The sequence below is a fragment of the Ochotona princeps genome, chromosome 32, assembly GCF_030435755.1.
Source record: "Ochotona princeps isolate mOchPri1 chromosome 32, mOchPri1.hap1, whole genome shotgun sequence".
NCBI classification, from domain to species: Eukaryota; Metazoa; Chordata; class Mammalia; order Lagomorpha; family Ochotonidae; genus Ochotona; species Ochotona princeps.
In genome coordinates this window covers 6,925,409-6,945,160 of record NC_080863.1, presented here as the reverse complement: position 1 = coordinate 6,945,160, position 19,752 = coordinate 6,925,409, and the positions used below count along the sequence as shown (strand labels likewise).

The following is a 19,752-nucleotide window of genomic DNA, read 5'->3' as shown; positions in this document are numbered from 1 at the left end:
GGAAGAGTCAGAGGGGCTTGGAGGAGCACAGGCCGACCTCCAGCAGTCAAGCTAGGAGGGCACAGGACGTCTTGCCTTACCTGGGGCTCAGGCTCAGGGTTGGAAGGGTTCCTTGTCATCTGGGAAACGCGGGTGCCCCCCTGTGGTTCCCGATGGAATGTGTCCACTCAGGACCCTGAGGGTGGCAGGGGATCCTGTCACGTTGCTGCTCTAGGCCTGGTCCGGTGCACGCAGCACCCCCTCCTGGCAGTCAGCGCCCCAGACCTGCTGCCTTGATTTTTGACATTTGCAGCAAGATGTGTGTGGAGTTCAAGGGCATGTTGGTGTTGACGCTAACCCTCCATCTGCAGCGCCAGCATCCTATTTGGTGCTGGTTCGTGTCCTGGCTGCTCTACTTCTGATCTAGCTCTCTGCTTATGGCCTGGGAAAGCAGCAGAGGATAGCTCAAAGCCTTGGGCCCCTGCACCCACATGGGAGACCCAGAAAGAAGCTCCTGGCTCCTGGCTTGAGATCAGTTCAGCTCTGGGCTGTTGGGGCCATTTGATGAGTGAGCCAGGGGATGGAAGATCTCTTTCACTGTCTCTCTACAAAAACTGTCTTTCCAATAAAAGAAACTGCTCTCACAGCCTCCCCACCCTCATCCCCCCAGCCCCTGTGTGGCATGATGAACCCTCTCGCCTTCCCATACAGTAAAGCTGCTTCCAGATGGTGTTGAGTCTCCTTAAAGACTCTTGAGACAGAATGGGTGTCGCCCAGTTCCATGCTGCTAAACCAACCCCTAAGGAGTGCCTGTTCCAGGACCATGACCTTGATTCCTCTCTTGGGTTAGGGGGTCAGCCTGTTCAACACAGGCGGCAGAGCGCTGTCCCCCCGGAGCTCCCCCATTCGTCTTTCCAGGCTGCACCCACAGGAGGACGTGTGTGCACAGCTTTTTGCCTTTTCTGGGGCAGCTGAGGCCCTGTGGTGGCGGAAACGAGCCCCACCCCGGGATAAGGTTAACTCCCAGAGTGTCTGCTGGTCTGCGTCTGTTTCCCACAACCTTTCTCCTTGCAAGTTGCTGCTTTTCTTTTTAATTGTTAGTTTTAATTGGAAAGTCAGAATTACAAAGAGGAGAGACAAAGATCTTCCACTGGCTGGTTCACTCCCTAAGTGACCATGGTGATCAAACTCAGCCAATCTGAAGCTAGGAGCCTGGAGCTTCTTCCCAGTCTCCCACACAGGTGCAGGGTCCCAAGGCTTTGGGCCATCTTCTACTGCTTTCCCAGGCCACAGGCAGGGAGCTGGATGGGAAGTGGGGCAGCCGGGACACAAACCAGTGCCCATATGGGATCCTGGCATGTGCAAGGCGAGGATTTATACCCAGGCTACTATGCTGGGCCCACAGGTTGTTTCTTAGCATCTGGTTTTGAGTGAGATTTCTCAGAGGAGCTGGGATTTCCTAAAGCAGTATGTCTTCTCACATGCAGTATGGATTCTGAAGAACCTCAGTATCAAAATCCCAGCCATTTGTTCATGGCTCATTGCTGCGAAGAAACCGCGTGAGCTTGCAGGCCAAAAGGCCTATGTGACCTTTAGCGGGCTATGTCACCTTCAGCACTGATGGGTTCCAATTCTTACGAATCAGGGCCCACCTAAGTCTGGTTATCTCACAGGTGGCTGCAAGTAATTAAATGGGTGCTTCCCTTAGTTGCTGGAGGCGTGGGCTGTCCAGCTGAGATAGGTAGGGAATGTGTGCTATTTGCCCTCACCTTGCAAACTATTGTGAATTTCCCCTTTTCAAGCTATTGTGGACTGTCCCTATAAAAACCCTATGAATGTTCTGTTCGGGGCCACACTCCCAGTAAGGGGTGTTGGTTCCAGTCAGCCGGCTGGCCAGTCGGTCGGCCAGCTGCCTGCTTTCAACCAAGAACCCAGGCTCGGTTGTGCTGAGCTTGAATAAACCATCCTTGTGCACTTGGATCGACTTCAGACTCCCAGTGATTTCTGGGGATCTCAGAATCTGGGCACAACAATTCTACTTGGAAGCCCAGCAAAACCATGAGCCGGGCCCGAAGTTGCTCCCTGCGGTACAAACTTCATGTCCTGGCTGCTCCATCTCCTATCCAGCTCCCTGTTAATGTCCCTGGGAAAGCAGTGGAGGATGGCCCAAGTCCTTGGGCCTCTGCACTTACATGGGAGACCCTGACAAAGCTCACGACTCCTGGCTTTGGCCTAACCGAGCCCTGCTGCTGACAGTTGTGTTCGTTCCTATCCTGCCTTCTTTGAGTGATTGTGTTGACAGTCAAAGTGTGGACCTGGGCCTGAAAGCTTTAACTATGAAGGATTTAGCTCAGCCAGGAGTTTCTTCCAGGTCTCCCACACGGGTGCAGGGTCCCAAGGTTTTGGGTCATCCTCAACTGCTTTCTCAGGCCACAGGCAGGGAGCTGGATCAGAAGTGGAACAGAACCCCTGCCTCCCTTTTTGTTTTCTTAAGACAGTAGTGCAGGGCCCAGTGCGGTAGCCTAGCAGCTAAAGTCCTTGCCTTGTACACTCTGCGATTTTGTATAGGTGCTGGTTTGTGTCCCGGTGGCCCCACTTCCCATCCAGCTCCCTGCTTATGGCCTGGGAAAACAGTCAAGGACAGCTCCAGGCCCTGGGACCCTGACTTTGGATTGGCTCAGCTCCAGTCATTGTGGGTGGGCACTTGGAGAGTGAATCAGCAGACAGAAGATCTTCCTCTCTGTCTCTCCTTTTCTGTACATCTGACTTCCCAATATAAATAAATAAAAAGAAAGAAAGAAAGAAAGAAAGAAAGAAAGAAAGAAAAGCAGACAGCAGTGTAGCCGCAGCACAGGATCACAGGAGGTGGAGAATGGTGAGCCAAAAACTGGGGCTACAGAGACCATGGCGAAGGCCTAACACAAGAGCCCAGGTCTGAAACTCTCTTGAGGGAGTGTGAGGAGTTAGACTGGGTGGTAGGCAGTTAGGGTTTTCTGGGTCCCCAAGTCATTTTTCTTCCCAAATATAAAGGGGTATTTTCCCCACCATGTCTTGGATTCACCAGAACACGTCTCTCCCAAGACAAATGCATATCTTATCAGGAGTGTTTCCCCCAGGAGACAAGGGTGACATTAACATATCTATTCCCCACCTGAAGCCTCCACCCAATTCTGTCTCCAGCCATTGCCAAGGGGGTGGACTTCAGACTGGCCTCTTTATCATTAGAAAGGGACCAAGGAAGTTGGCCAGTGACACCTTTCTGGCCTTTTGTCCCAAGGCCAGGTACCATGGAAACCAGGAATTTCCTTTGTTTATGGAGAAACATCTTTGAGGGGAACCTTTAAAAGATGCTTTCTCCACCATTAATATGGGTTTTTCTCTCTTGCCTTTCCCCCTGCCACTATGGCAGAGGATCTCGAGGCCCCCTCCCATCACTAGGATGGGAGTCTACTTTCTCAACTATTTCTAATAAATCTTACTTTAAAACTAAACTGTGTCCGCATGAAAATTCTTCTTTCCTGCGAGACAAGAATTTGAGGTTGCTGCAGTATTCGGGGTTCAAAAACCCTACAACAGGAGTAGCACAAGTGACTACAAAGAACTGGGTATCCAATGCAATCCATAAAATTAAACTGTAGACCTGTGGGTGACACAGCTTAGAAACCTGCCCTAAGGAGAAGAATCTGCTAACCAGAAGTGCAATGACCAAGAACACAGGAAGAGACAGAGGCACAATGAGTGTTACTGAAGACTACAGAAAACAGTGACAGTGAAATAAAATCAAGCACAGTTGTTAGAAGTGAAGGACACAATGAAACAAATTGGAAACCCAGTGGAACACCTCAACAACAGAATGAATGTAGCAGAGAAATGAATCTCAGAATTGGAAGATATTTCTTGTCACAATAGGGAAGCAATCAAAAAGCTGGAGATAGAGCTGACTCAAATCAAAGAAAGTATTCAAGAACTAAGAGATACTATCAAAAGGCCAAATATAAGAGTCGTGAGAGTTTCAGAAGGCCCAGAAAGAGAAGCTGGGTTTAAGGATGTATTCAATGAAATATTAAATGAAAACTTCCCTAATATGGAGAACAAACTGGAAAACAATATACAGGCGGGACACATAACTCCCAATAGGATTGACCAAAAGTGATCATCACCATGACACATGGTTATCAAGCTCTCTTCAGTAGAACATAAGAAAAAGATCCTGAAATATGCATGTGAAAAATCAATTAACATTTAGAGGACTTACAGCTCCAATCAGACTTACAGCTGACCTCTGAGAGGAAACTGTACATGCCAGAAGAAAATGGAGTAACATATTCCAGATTTTAAAGGGAAAAAATTGTCAGCCCAGAATAACTTACCCAACAAAGCTTTCCCTTGCCTTTGAAAATTAAATAAAATTCTTCCACAGTAAAGGACAGCTCAAAGAATATGACTCTTCCAGACCTTCCCTACAAATGATACTTAAAGATGTTCTCTTGACAGAGAAAAGGAATAATACCTACCAAAACATAAGACAAGTGTAAAGAACAGCCCAGTAAAATGACAACGGATGGGCCAGGCATGGTGGCCTACTGGCTGAAGTCCTCACCTTGGATATGCCAGGATCCCATTTGGGCACCAGTGTGTGTCCTGGCTGCCCTGCTTCCTTTCCAGCTCCCTGTTTGTGTTCTTGGAAAGCAGTAGAGGACGGCCCAAAACCTTCAGACCCTGCAGGCTGTGGGTACCCAGAAGAAGCTCCAGACTCCTGGTTTCGGATCAGCTCAGCTCCAAGGAGTGTATCAGCGGATGGAAGAGCTTTCTATCTCTCTTTCTCTCTGTAAATCTTCCTCTCCAATTAAAAAAAAAATCTTTAAAAAATGACAGCAGTCAAGTAAATCAAACAATGAACAACCCATTGCTAAAATGACAGGAGCAAATTACCACTTATTCATATTAATTCTGAATGTAACTGACTTAAACTCTTCAATCAAATGTCATAGATTAGTGGACTGGAGCAAAAAGCAAAACCCATGTATTTGTTGCCTATGTGAGACACATCTCACCAACAAAGATCAGCGGAAATTATGTCTCATGGATTTCGATGTTTTTGTTTTTACTTTCGTTTCTTCAAAACAGTTTTTTTTTTCTTATATTAAATTCTTCACTGACTCATAGGTCATACAGTAGCAACATTTTCTTCAAGAAGGTTCTTGATTTTCTTTTTCATTTCTTCAGCAACACATAAGTCATTCAGTACCATGTTATTTAACTTCATGGTATTGTAAATTTTTGTTTTTCTTCCTGTTGTTGATTTTCTATTGTGGCTTTTCATTTAAGGGAATGTATAGTAACTGTGTAATGGAGATGTTCCTATCCAGCTGTGAGGATGCAATGCAGTAGGCATCTTTACTTCGAGATCAAAGATGGACTCCCAATGAAACTGTTAACTATGTCTTGACAATAGGATGCTGAACTCTCTGCCATTGTCCATGCCCACAATGATGGACATAGGACTTTACGAAGAATGAAAAAAAAGATATAAGGGGGTGGGAAGGCAGATACCAGCACACTGACAGAAAGGGCCTGGGGACCCGTGCGCGATTGTATGTGGGCCTTTGGGTAAGGAGGTAGGGCCACAGGCCAGCACACTACACTGCTGGAAGACCAGGCTTGGGGACCTGCATACTCACTGGCATGGCAGGGGGGTTGAGGGGCTGGCACTGAAGAGTGCTCAGAGAAAGAGGCCTGGGGATGTGTGGGAGAATGCGACAGGTGAGGCATGACTTCTGCAGGGCTACTGCACTTGCAGGTAAAAGTGGGGGCTGAGACTGGGGGGTTTGGAATGAAACTGGGGGACCTTTTGGGGCCAGATCAGTACACGTGCCCACATGGGCGACCTGAGCTGGCTTATTGGTATCAACCACCGCTCACTGGCACACACGAAAGCTAGGGCTGGGGGGTCTGTCTGGCAGGGCCTGACCACAGTACCCACCAGTGAGTATCAGGACAGGGGGTGAACTATGTTAGGCTGGACCTTGACACAAACTGGCATGTCAGAGAACCAGGTCTGGGGGCAGATCCTCTGGGGGAATTCTGGGCTCATCCCTGTGGAACTGCCATTCCAGCTGGTTTGCTTGAGGGCTGGGGCTGGTGGCAGGCTGAGCTAGGCATGACTTTGGAAGTTATGGGAACTGAGGTTGTGATCAGGCTCAGCACCAGCAGGTGCTAAGACTTGGGTGTAGGGTAGGCTGGGCTGCAGTATTCACCAGCACACACAAAGGCTGACACTGTGGGGCAGACTGCCAGTTTAGGGCCTGACACCCGCTGGCACAAGGGAGATCTGGATCTGGGAGTAGGCCTGGTGGGGAGACTTGGGGAAATCCCCTGGTGGGTCATAGCTCCCACTAGTGAGCATGTGTGTGGCCGGGTGTTGGTCAGGCTGGGTAGTGCTGCTTCACTTGTGGGCGTGTGTGTAGGTTGGCTCTGAGGGTGTGGACCAGGCAAGACCAGGCCAAACCAGTGGCATGAGCAGGAGCCAGGACAGGGTGTGGACCACACCAGACTATCACGCTTATTGGTTTGCATGAGAGCCAGAGATGGGGACAGGCTAGTCAGGCCTAGGCTGCAGCACCCCCCAGCAAGAGTTGGGGCTGAGGGCAGGCCACACCCAGCCAGACTGTAGCATCCAATGGCAAGGGACATTATGGGGGTTAGCCCATGCCAGGCTGAGTCACAGCAACTACACTGGCATGTGTAAGATCTGTGGCTGGGAGCAAGCCTGGTACAGGAACTTGAGGGATGCCACAGGTGGGCTGTGGTTCCCACTGGAGAGTGTAAAAGTTGGTAATGGGGGCAGACCAGGCTGTATATGGCTACCATATCTCTCTGCATGTGTGTGGTTAGATCTAGCATGTGCCAAACGAGGCTATGCTCCAGCACCCACTGGCACTCGTGAGACCAGAGTGGGTATGGAATGGGTTGAGCTAGATCTTGGCACCCGCTGATCCACATGTGAGTTGGGTGCTACCGTGCAGTCCTGCCTCACCCACCAGTGAGAATCAAAACAGAGGCTGTGGGGGCTCCCCTGCTAGGCCACTGGTCCCACTGGTGAGCGTGAGAGCTGGGACTTGGAGCAGACCCAGCTGGGCAGGGCTGCAACAATTGTCAACCTGCATATGAACTGGGTTTGGGGGAAGACTTGGCTAGGTATATGCAAGAGCCAGGGTAAATGTTGACTGACTGGGCTTTGCCACAGCATCTGTTAGGAAGTCACGTGGGACTGAGCTGCAGTACTCCCTGGGAGGTGCAAGGTCTAGGATGGGGACTGGGCCTTGTAGGGAAACTGTGGCCACTCCTCTGCTGGGCTGCAGTTCCTGCTGGTGTGCATGAGAGCCAGGGCTGGGAGCTGGCCATGTTGGACAAGGTGGTAGCACCTGTCAACACATGTGTGAACTGGTTTGTTTTGTATGATGGGCTGAACGAAGCTGCAACACCCATTGGTGTATGTGAGAGTCAATAGTACAGAGTAGTCTGCTGTACATATTGGCATGTGCAGGGGCTGGGGTGGGCCTGGTGGAAGTTATTGGGGTTACCCTAATTAGGCTGCATTTCCTGCTGGTGTGTAAGGGCTAAGTCTATGGTAGGCTAAGCTGGGCTGGGCCATATCACCTGTTGGGGTGTGGGGCTGGGGATAGAACTGACCAACTATAATCATTAGTGTGTGTGTAGGCTAATGCGGGTCACAGATACTGTATTGGCTGCCACATGCAGGGGTCAGGTCTGGTGGTCACCTCAGGTGAGGTTTCTTAGGGGACTCCCCAACTGGAACACTGGACTCAAAATTCCAGCTACAGGGAGAATCGTAGGATTTATAGTTCAACCTTGGAATGTATGTATTGGGAATGGGCCTGTTTGATTGCTGATGCCCATGCAGTGGATGGCATGTCCAGATCTGTAAGGAGGACATGATGGGCGGCTCATTTGGGCCTGAAGAGGACATTGAATGCCAGTCAGAAGGTGGAGAGCAGAACAGATTGAACCACTCTCCTGGCCAAGCTTTGACAGCAAGTGTCTGGAAAAGTGGATGCGCTAGGGTGAACTCTGTCAGCCGATGGACCTTGGAAGGATTTTATCAACCTTGGAGCAGCGAAACCAAGAGCGTCTCAGAATGACCAAAACGAGTCAAGCAATACCCTCAGAACATTCTTCGTATCAAGTGAACATCCCCATTTGGCAGCTGGGAATAATTCCCTTCTTCTCCCTTGTCTCTTCCATCCCTCTGCCCCAGCCCCAAACAAGAAAATAGAGAACAGGAAAATTGACCACATTTGTCCCACCCACCTTCCCCTTCTCCCCCCCGTACCTTGACACTTCCAACCCTATTCAGTGGTCCTCATGGGCCTTCATTCTTGCCAACTATGTAAACAACATCAACAATCAAATAAAAACAATCTATAAAGGATTTAAAAATATATATGGGGCAAGAGTTTGGTTCAGCAGTTAACACTGCTTGGGACACCGTAGCGCACCTCAGACTCCCTGAGTTCAAGCCCCAGCACTGTCTGTGATTCCGCCTTGGGAGGCAGTGATGATGGTTCAAGCTGTTGCTTGGGACCCTGCCTCCTACATAGGGGAGACCTGGGGTGAGTTCTCAACCTCCTGGCTTCCACATGGCTCAGCCCTGGCTGTTGTATTAGCAGATGAGAGAGTTTACTCTCCACCTCTCTGTCTCTTTGCCTCCTAAATAAAATAAACATGATTTCAAATGTATATATTTAGGCTGTTGTTATTGTACGTCACTTCCCAGTACTGCTGTTGTGTACTGGGCATTAAGCGGCTGCCTGTGATGCGTGCATCCTGTATGGATACCAGTCCAAATCCTGGCTGCTCCTGCTAGTGTGCCTGGAAAAGCAGAGGAAGATGGCCCAAGGGCTTGGTCCTCTGTACCCGTGGAGACCCTGATGGAGTTCCAGGCTCCTGGCTTCAGCCTGGCCCAGTCGTGGTCGAGGAAGCCACTTGAGGAGTGATGCGCTGAAGGGAAAACCTGCCTCTCTCCCCCTTGGTTTCTCTGTCTCTCTCTTTCTGTAATTCTACCTCTCAAATAGATCCTTAGGAAAATCACTTCCTGATGGAACCGGTGGCTTTCCACTGCTCACAAAGGCTGGGAGGACGGTGGCACCCAACAGGTACGATGTAGTGGAGGAGCTGCTCCATTCTCCGGAGGGAATGTTGACTGTGTGTTGGCAGGTGGGCATGTTCCTATGGAGTGGAAAGGTGGCGTGTGCATGTGCGTGTGTGTGTGTGTGTGTGTGTGTGTGAGAGAGAGAGAGAGAGAGAGAGAGAGAGAGAGAGATTGTCTGGTTGGTGTGTCCACACAGGCTGATTCGTATCTATGTGCTGAGTGTTGTCCAGCCGTTACCAAGTTCAGAGACCTGGCTGCCAGCTGGATGACCTTGAACAAGTGCCTCAGATCTCTTCAAGCCCTCGTGTAGGTTACGATTTGCTCTCTAAGGGTTCTTTCAGCTTCCAGCTCAGGAGGCGTCTAGCGGCTTGGGGGCCTGCTTCCTTGGGTCGCGCCTGGGTGCTGAGGTTCTGGGTCGTCTTTGTCCCTGATTGTACTGATGACTCCCCATGCTGCACTCTGTCCCTGCGTGGCTGCTCTCGGAGGAGCTGGAAGGTAGCCTTTTTGGATGTTTATTTCTTCTTCTCATTGGAGATTCAAGAAGCTTGAGTGTGCAACTCATCAAAAAAGAAAAAAAAAAAAAAAAAAGAACACGCACACAGAAAGCAAGAAACCACAGGGCCTATCGGCCTGTCGTCAGCCAGCCAGCGGACCAGAATAGTGCAGAAAACCCTAGGCAGAGAGGAAATGAACTTGAGAGAAGGGGGAACACACAAGCTGAGAGAGGAGGAGGGGGAGGGCGGAGTGGCAGGAGGGAGCTGACGCCGGCCGAGAGCCCCGAGATGGTCAGAGCATGGAGGCGGTGGCCGTGAAGCAGGGCTCTCTGTACCTGCAGCAGCAGCAGGCGTTCGCAAAGGTGGGAGCAAGGGGCCCAGGCACCGGGGGCTGGCAGGGAGGGAGCTTCAGGCTCCAGGTCCCTTGCTGGAGGGGGCTAGAAGAGCTGGAGTTCCACCTCAGAACTCTTCTTCCCATTGCCAAGCCCCCCCAGCATGCGCCCTGGGCTGAGGGCCCAGGCGGGACGGGGGAGGGAGGGTTGGGGTGCTGACTTAGCTCTTGCTCTCTTGTGCTCCAGCCTGGACAGGGATGGAAGGAATGGGGTGGGGGACAGTGTAGGACCAGTGTAGGACCAGAGGGTCCTTGCTCCTTCCCCACCCTGGTGAGGGTGGCATCTGGTTGGCATGAAGTCGGGCGGAGTGGCGAGGTGGCATGGTGGGGCTGCTCAGGGAGTTGTAGCTCCAGGGGTGTCCAGCCTCCTCCCTCCTTGACCTCATTGAATGAGGAAGTGTGCAGTCTCCATGCCCAGCCATCGGCACCCAGGTCATTCCCTGTCCCCTGCTCTCGCTCGCTCTCGCTCTCTCTCTCTCTCTCTCTCTCTCTCTTGGTCCTACCTGTCAAGCAGAAAAATTCAGGGGGCTGGAGAGAAGTTTTTCGAGATAGTCCTTCTCTTAGGACTGGTTTAGCATAAGAATCGTGCCTCTGGTGGAGGGGTAGGGGGTGAGGCTGGCACTCCTTTCCCAACCCTTCCAACACCCGCCGGTGGGCCTCCCGTCTGCTGGCAGGCTGCACACCGCTGTGGTTCAGGGCTGTGCCTCCTGCTGCCTTACGCAGCCTCTCTGTTTCAGCTCTTAGTCTTGGCTGCTTCTGGTCCAACTCCCATTCCCCATTCTCTCACTTCAGCCGGCCCTGTTAACCACCCCTCCCCTCCCCGCAACCATCCCTTCCCCATCTCCCACTCTCCCACCCTCCCACCACCCAGAAAAAAAAAAGCCCTACTGTCTTTGCCCTACGCTCACAATCTCTCTATCTCCGGGGTGGCTCCCCCTCCCGGCCCTCGGCCCGCGCCCCATCTCCCACGCATCTGAGCTCAGAAATGGCGCCGGTTCGGGGCAGTGCTGTACGCGGAGTCGGGCTGCGCCCAGGCCCGCCTGGAGCTCCAGGAGAGCCTGGAGAAGCCGCCGCCGTGGCGGGGAGAGGCTGCCCGGAGAGTGATCCGCCTGAGCGACTGCCTGCGGGTGGCTGAGGCCGGCGCCGAGGCAAGCAGCCCCAAGGACGCCAGCGCCTTCCTCCTGGAGACCAAGGAGCGTGTATACCTCCTGGCAGCCCCCACAGGCGAGCGCAGCGCCTGGGTGCAGGCCATCAGCCTGTTGGCCTTTCCTGTGAGTAGTGGGACCCCCAGGGAGCAGAAGGGACAAGGGGTGGGGGATGGGCAGTGGACACTTCCTGTGGGTAGGTGTTTGGACGCCAAGGTCAGGGTGATGGAGTGCTTCCTTAGTGGTGTGTGTGGGGGGGCGGGGGTGGAGATCGGTCCAGAATACAGCCAGGGCTGGCAGGCTGGGGTCAGAGGTGGGCTTTTGGGGTTACCCAGGTTGATGAGATGTGGCCTCTCCCCTTCTCTGTCCCCTACCTCTTCCCACCCCGAAGGAACAGAGGAAGGAGCTGTCAGGGCTGGAGTGGAAGAGTGGCCAGCCCCACATGGAAGACAATGAACTGTACAGCCAGGCTGCAGGTGAGGGGCCGGGGCTGTTCCAGCTCTCCCACCCCTCCTCCACCCCCAACTCCGGGTGTGGCTCGGAGGAGGTGAGGGGCCCTGAGTCTTCCTGCCTTGTGGTTGTCCCCAACCTGGGCCAGTCGTCTTATCAGCCTTTCCCCATCACTTCCTGTGCTGCCCAAGGTTGGGGAGACCATCTCAGTGCAGGTTCACCCCTGTCCTGCCCAGGCCCCTCTGCTGGTAGCTGGCAGAGGACAAGGCTGACGGGTCCAAGTGAGGGTGCCCTGAGACCTCTTTACCTGAGCAATTGTCTGCAAAAAACATTGCAGATTTATTGGAAAGGTAGAATTACAGAGAGAGAAGGAGAGACAGGAAGAGAGATCTTCCATCTGCTAGTTCACTCCCTAGATGGCCGCAGTGGCCACAATTGCATGGGTCTGAAGCCAGGAGCTTGGAGCTTCTTCTAGATCTCCCACGCAGATGCAAGGGCTCAAGCACTTGAGCCATCCTTCACTGCCTTCCCAGGCCATTAGCAGGGAACTGGATTGGAAGTGGAGCAGCTGGGACATGAACTTGCATCCCTATGGGATGCTGGTGCCCAAAGTAGGAGGTTTGGCTTGCTATACCACCACACCAGCCCTATTTAAAAAAAAAAAAAAACCAAAAAAACCAAAAAACAAAAACCTCTCTCTGACTTTGGCTGCACAGGTGCCTGGCGGCCAGGAGCTTTTGGCTGGGTGAGGCGGGAGGTGCCACTTTCAGCTTCTCTCTGTCCTCAGGCTGGACTGGGTGTGTGTGAACACAGACATTGTCCACTTTCCATCGAAGCCCCACCTACTCAGGGCACCTGTTAGCATCAGCAGCTGAGGCTGGGTCAGGCTGGTTTAGTGGAAGAGATGGTGTGAAGACCAGGCTGTGTGTGTGGCTCTGGGGACAGCACCCGGAACGGTGTGGGCAGCTCCGGTGGATGTGGCTGAAGGCTATACCTGCAGGAGGTGGAGCTACAGGGTACCTGCCTTGGCTGTGGCCAGCTGAGCATTTCCCATCCAGGCAGGGGGCGCCTGGAAACGGGGTGATTTTCCTGGAGGTCCCAGGCAGCCACGTTGAGAAGCTTGCAGGCCTTCTCTTTTCCACTTGTTCTGTCCTCTTGACTGTCCAGTGGCTCCCTGCAAGGAGTTTGCGGTGACCATGAGGCCCACGGAAGCCAGCGAGAGATGCCGGCTCCGGGGCTCCTATATCCTCCGAGCGCGGGAGAGCACCCTGGAGCTATGGAGTGACACCGAGCCAGGCACGCTGCTGTACGACTGGCCCTACAGGTTTCTGCGGCGGTTTGGGAGGGACAAGGTGAGTCCGGGGGGTTGGGGGCAGCTAGGGCAGGTGGGGCCAGCGGGGGTGAGGAGCATCGGCGGGCCAAGAGGCTCTGCACACTCCTCGCTGGGGGCCACAGGTGTCTGGCCTTGAACTAGAAGCCGCAGGTGTCCGGCGCTGGAAGCGCGCTCCTGCTTGCGCTGGGCTGGAGGCTGCAGGGTTCCCGGCCGGAGACTGCAGCTGGAGGAAGTAGGCTTGTCAGCCCAGCACCCCTATCCTTGCCCCGAGTACAACGACCTCCTCCTCCTCCTCCCCAGGTGACCTTTTCCTTTGAGGCAGGCCGGCGCTGTGTCTCTGGGGAGGGCAACTTCGAGTTCGAAACCCGGCAGGGCAATGAGATCTTTGCAGTCCTGGAAGAGGCTGTCCACGTGCAGAAGCAGGCCGAGCCCCCGGGCCAGCTGCTCGAAGTCCGGCCCCGCCCCGAGAGCCCCTACTCGCAGCCGCACGACTCTCTGCCGCTGCCGCGCCCCTCCTCCAGCACGCCCGTAGCTGCTGCGCAGCCTCGGGGCACCGAAGGGGAGTACGCCGTGCCCTTCGACGCCATGCCACGCTCGCTGGGCCACAACCTCCTCCGGGGCGCGCTGGCGGTACCCCCCCAGCTCCTGCTGGACCCTCTGTACGACAGCATCATCGAGGAGCAGGTGTCGTCGCCAGCACCGGAACACATCTACGATGAGCCCGAGGGTGTGGCCACCTTGTCCCTCCGCGATCGCCCCGACGAGGCTCCGCGGGGCCCTGAGGCGTGGAAGAGGCGGGCCAAGGGCCAGCGGGACTTGTCTGCCTCTGGCTGGCCCCAGGGAGCCGAGTATGACAACGTGGTTCTGAAGAAAGGCCCCAAGTGATCCGAAAGTTTGGGGGGTTAAGCGGTGGCCAGGCCCAGAGCTAGCGGATGGAGGTGGAGGTGCCGGAGGAGGCTGCTAGGGAAGGGGCGGAGAAGGGCACACCCCTTCTGCCGCCTGGCTCCACTCTCCACCCTGCCTCATTTGGGGCAGAGGGGTTACCCCCTGCAGGAACTTCCCTTGTAGGTTTTCCGAGATCTCTGTAGCATTAAAATGTGTCTGGAGTGTCTCTGAGTGGATGGTTGCTCCCAGGACAGGACCTCCGGGGTGCACTCCCATGGACATCCTCTCATTCAACTGCTAGGTCCCCCTCCCAGGGCCTGTCCTGGGCCCCCATGCACCTGTGCCTTTGAAACTGACAGTGCACTGGGAAAGTGTTTGTCTTAATTCATATATTTATTTATTTGAAAGGCAGAGAGAGAATTGTTCAGAACAGCCAAGCAGCCAAGGCTGGGGTAGGTCTCCTATGTGAGGTAGCAGGGTCCAGGCACTTGGGCCACCATCGGCTGCTTTCCCAGGTGCACTGGCTGGGAGCTGGCTGCGAAGTGGAGCAGCCGGGACTGGAAGCGGCACACTGAGCCAGGATGCTGATGGCTTAACCTGTTGCACCACAACTCCAGCCCCTTCACCCGCTGTAAGTGAAGACCACAGACTGGGGCATTGGGGAGGAGTGATGGTTTAGGGGAGCACCAGCGAGCCTCTGCCCTGCATCTGATGAGGGCCTTTCTGGGGGCACAGCAGGGTGAGATGGAGGGTGGGGGAGGACAAGAGCTGATTGGCTTAAGGAAGCTACTTTCTTTTAATCCATTCATCCACCCAAGGGGGCAGAACCTCCTGACTCAGGCCCAGTCCTTGCACCTCTCAGTAGCATCCATCCACTGAAAGTTGGGGATGAAATATCTTCATTTCCTTTGAAAGATTTATTTACTTGAAAGCAAAATTACAGAGAGATCTCCCATCCGCTGGCTCACTCCTTGTAATGGCTACAGTAGCTGGAGCTGGTCTGATCTGAAGAGCCTGGAACTCCATCCAGGTCTCCTACATAGGTGCAGGGGTCCATGGGCTAGGGCCATGCTCCACTGCCTTCCCAGACACCTTCACAGGGAGCAAGATCAGGAAGTGGAGCATCCGGGACTTGAACTATGCAGGCAGAGGTTCAGCTTGCTACGCCACAGTCCCAACTCCCTACATTCTTGCTCTCTGCCACATGCTGGCTCTGTGGGCAGGTGTACCACGTGGGAGCTGAGGAGTTGAGGCCCTGTCATCTCCTGCCCTCTGCTCACTGGACAGTCTCTGTGTTCCTCTCTGCAACACTTGCTCTGCAGGGGCTGTGGTGGGGGGGACAGTTAAGCTGGCTTCCCACACGAGTCCCAGTTCAAGTCCCGGCAGCTCCGTTTCCCATCCAGCTCTCTTCTGAGCAGACAGTGGACTGCTCAGAAGGGGTGAAGGTAGGAGGAGGCACAGGTGTCTGTCCCGGGAGGGAGACTTGGGGGCTACTAAGAGGAGAAAAGCAGGGAGGTCAGGCCCAGTGCTCCTTGCTTATGTGCCTGGAAAAGCACACAAGACAACTCGAACACCTGGGCCCAGCCACTGGTCCACTCCCCAAATGAGTAGGCCAACAGCTGGAGTTGGGACCATCTGAAGCCAGAAGCCAGGAGTTTCTTCCGGGTCTCCCACGAACGGACAGGGAGGGGCCCCTGCACTGAGGGCATCCTGCACTGCATTCCTGAGTGGAAGTGTAGTGGCTGGGACTGGCTGGGACTGGCTTATGAGATGCAGGTAGAGGCTTAACTTGCTATACTACTGTGCCACCACCAGACACACACACACACACACACACACACACACACACACACACCCTTCCCCAGCTGAAGTCTGAGCTTAGATCTTTGCCCGGCTTAGCGCCTTATGTCTTCTGTTGATGTGGACAGCAGCTATGAGGGCGAGCTCTCCGCACACAACGAGGAAGCAGCTGGCCCCTCGACCACACACTACATTGCAGAGCCCAACGTTTGAAGCTTGGGTGGATTCATCACGTTTTCAACAGATATTTCCAACATCTGAAGGGTTTGCTAGGATGTAGGCCCTTCGTCAGCCCAGGAGCACCCCTGCCTGGGGAAGATGATTCTGACCATGTTATGCTGGAGTTGAGACCCTGCTTGGGACACAAGCATCCATGTTAGAGGGGGCCCTGGTTATGTGCCCACGGCAGGCTGGGTTCCTGCCATTCCCCATCCTCACTCCCCACGGTGGGAACACTCCACTCAAGTTCCTGGCTGGTCATCGTGGGCATCCAGGACGTGGCCGGAAGGGGACAGCTCTCTGGCTCTCTCAAGATAAAGCATTATAGAAACAGCACCTGCAGATGGTGGCCGTGGGAGATGGTCAAGGAGGTTATCTAGAAAAATCCAGGTTCTAAAAACAGAACTTTACTTCTTTTTCTTTTTTTTTTTTTTAACAGTTGGCTTTTTGAAAAAGATCTATCATTTTAAAAACATTTATTTACTTGTATTGGAAAGGCAGATCAGATTTATGAAAAGGAGAGACAGAAAGATTTTCCATCTGCTGAATCACTCCCCAAATGTCTCCAATGGCCGGAGCTGAGCCTGTCTGAAGCCAGGAGCCAGGAACTTCTTCTGGGTCTTCCACATGGGTACAAGGTCCCAAGGCTTTGGGTCGTCCTCTACCACTTTCCCAGGCCATAAGCGCTGGATGGGAAGTGCAGCAGCCAGGACCTGAACCAGCAGCGCCCATATGGGAACTTGCAAGCTGAGGATTTAGCCATTGAGCCATTGCTCTAGGCCCTGAACTAACTTCTTCCCCTCCCCTCCCCTCCCTCCTGCTCCTCTGCTCTTTCCTCTAGGGAAGTCCTGAAGTTTGAAGAGGGAACAGGAAAAGCCCTGGCTGGGAAACGAGGGATAAATGGGTCTCCCGGGTACGTTGTCCCCTAAAGTTCGAGGCTTTGCCCCTCACTGAAGGAGTTTGGGGGCCGCACCTGTTGGCATCGTCCCAGTCCCATTCCTACCGCGGAGCCCACGGAAGCGGGTCTGGAGTCTCAAGTCAGGCCAGACGACCTGCCCAGCGTCCTCACCCGATGTGACCATCCAGCTCTGCCCAGCAGGGGGCAGTGTTAGCCCGTGGAAAAAGCCACCGGGGGTGTGGCGGCTGTTAGCTTTAGGGTGGGATGGGGGACGGGCGGTGGCTCGGCCCCTAGGAGAAAGGCATTTACTTGCTGAGGTGTGCATCCCAGAGGGGTGGGGTCTCTAGCTGAAAACTGCCCCTCCCCTAACCACGTGTTTGCCAGGGCCACCCTGTGGCTAGCTCCCACGGAGCTGCTGGGGGCCTGCCTTCCCCCTCTCCGCCCCTCACTGTTGGTGAGCAAGCGCCTCTTTTCCGCGGTCCGGCCCCTAGCCAGCCGGGCGCCTCCGGAGGGCAGTGTCGGCAGCGTGGATTCCGGAAGGGCGTGGCTGGGCTAGCTGCCTGCCTGCTGCAGCAGAGGGCCCCAAGGGAAGCCGAACGTCGACGGGGGCCGGTCCCAGCTGGAAGTGGGAGCCCCTCTGGGCTCCGGGGTGACACAGGGAGAGGAAATTTCGCCGGGACCAGGACACGTGCAAACTGGCTCTGTTAGCTAAATCCTCGGAGGGGAGGTCCGGGTGGGCACCCCACGTGGATAGGAGTCTGCCATGGGCATATGCGGCCATGCCTCTTGCTTTTCTGCCTTTTTTCCGCTGCATGTATGTGTTCCTTTTAAATATCTATGGAGGCTAGTTTTAAACAGCAGTCTGCAAGACCAGCATCCCATACGACCAATGGCTCTATTGCTGACCGTTGCACTCCGGGTCCAGCTCCCTGCTAAGGCCCCGGTGAGGGCAGCAGAGATGGTCCCAAGTGCTTGGGCCCCTGCACCCATGTAGGAGACCTGGGAGAAGTTCCAGGATCCTGATTTTTGACTTGACCCAGTACTGGCTGTTGTGACCAACCAGGGAGTGAATGAGCAGATGGAAAAATCTGTCTCTTTCTGTTTCTCCTTTGTAACTCAAGATTTTCGAATAAAATCAAGAGTGAGAGGAGGGAGCGAGCTCTTCCATCTGCTGGCTCACTCCCTAAATAGAGGCACCTTGGGGCTGGGCCAGGTTGAAGCCAGGTGTCCCATGTGGGTGCAGGGATGTGAGCACTCAGCCCACCCCTTACCTTCTGATGCTTTCCCAGGCACGTTAGCAGGGATGCCGCATCTTAGGCACAGGCTGTGGGTTAACCTGTTGTACGAAAACACTGCCCCGCACCCTCTTTCTCTTTCTAGAGCCAAAGAGAGATGTGTGTGTGTGTGTGTGTGTTGGGTCCGACAGTCTGCTGGGAGCACACACACACTGCGGTGTAGGTGTCCAGCACTGGGCCACACTCAGAACCCCAGAACATACGCTGATCTCTCGGGCCTCTGCTTGCGCAGGCTCCTCCCTCCAGTCTGCCTGGAGCTGTTGCTGCTGCTGCCAACACCACCTTCCAGCTGTGATGCTAACCAGCCTCTAGCCTTCTGGGTGCTGATTCAATTAGCCAAGGTGCCCACCTCCTGTAAAGGCCATTTATAAACTCGACAGGGTGTGGGTGTGGAGTGAGGGCAGCTGGACAAGGTGGGAGGCAGGAAGGAAGGCCAGGGGCAGGGAGGAGCAGAGTGGGGGGTTTTGGGAGGGGGCATCTAACACCCAGGTGCCCAGCTGGCTTCTGGACATATCCACTGTTGTCCAGCATTAGACGGAGCCCGCTCCCCTCCAGGATCTGACCCTGCAGCCTCTCTCCCTGCCTTCTCCGTGACGATGGCTCCTGCAGAGGAAGTGGGTGGGGGGGCGCCCAGCTCTCATGCATTTGTGGGGCTGTTGGAGCTGGGATCACCACCCCGGCTCGAACAGGGCATGGCCTAAGTGTCCAGAGAGAGGAGAGAGAGAGAGAGCTGGCATGCTGCTCTGTAGGCTAGAACTGCGGCTTGAGATGAGGAATGAGCAGCCATGTGGGAGTGCTCCTGCACCCTAGCCTGGCAGCTGGCCCACTGGGCATCCAGCGGGCTACTGGCTGGGTATGAATGCCTGTTACTCTAGGGCCAGCACCAGGAGCTCCGGGGAGTACTAACAGGCCCCAGAGGAGGAAGCTGGGAAAGGCAGGGCACAGGGATGCAAAAACATTTAACAATTCTATAATACTAGAGGGAAAAGAGCCCAGCATTCTGAAGGATGTTTGCTGCCTCTCCCACTCTACTGCAAACCAATTGTTCCTCATCCTACTCCTGTTTTATAAAGTTTATCTATCTATTTGAAAGGCAGACTTAGAGAGAGAGAGAGAGAGCGCTTCAATCTGCTGGTCCACTCCTCAAATGCCACAACAGCTAAATCTAAGCCAATCCGAAGCCAGGAGGCAGGAGTCGGCTTCATGTCTCCCATACGGGTGCACGTGTCCAAGAACCTGGGCCAGGCTCTGCTGTTTTCCCAGGCCACAACCATGAAACTGGATCAGAAGTGCTGTAGCCAGGACTTGAACTGGCACCTGTACGAGAGGCTGGTGCTGCAGGTGGAGGATTAGCTTGCTGAGCTATCTCGCTGGCCCTGCATTCCTGTTTTTATGCCCCAAACTTCCTGCAATGCCTGATACAACATGGGCTAGGAGAATCATTTTTTTTAAAAAAAGATTTATTTTATGTATTTTAAAGATAGAGTTACAGAGAGAGAGAGAAAGGAGAGACACAGAGAAGGATCTTCCGTGAGCTAGTTCACTCCCCAAAAGGCTGCAATACCTTCGGCTTGGCCAGACTGGAACCAGGAGCCAGGAGCTTTACCTGGGTCTCCCACTTGGGTGCAGGGTCCCAAGGCTTTGGGCCCTCCTCTGCTGCTTTCCCAGGCCTCAAGCAGGGAGCTGGATGG

At 54.1% G+C, this 19,752-nt stretch overlaps 1 protein-coding gene across 1 annotated transcript; it reads left to right on the top strand.

The window, feature by feature from the left end:
- The first annotated feature begins 9,880 nt into the window (after positions 1 to 9,880).
- DOK2 (docking protein 2) lies at positions 9,881 to 13,912 on the top strand. Its single transcript, XM_004591384.2, has 5 exons — positions 9,881 to 10,007; positions 11,020 to 11,307; positions 11,573 to 11,657; positions 12,799 to 12,983; positions 13,265 to 13,912. The coding sequence occupies exons 1-5, from the start codon at positions 9,945 to 9,947 to the stop codon at positions 13,847 to 13,849; spliced, it is 1,206 nt and encodes a 401-aa protein (XP_004591441.2). The 5' UTR covers positions 9,881 to 9,944; the 3' UTR covers positions 13,850 to 13,912.
- Positions 13,913 to 19,752: the final 5,840 nt, after the last annotated feature.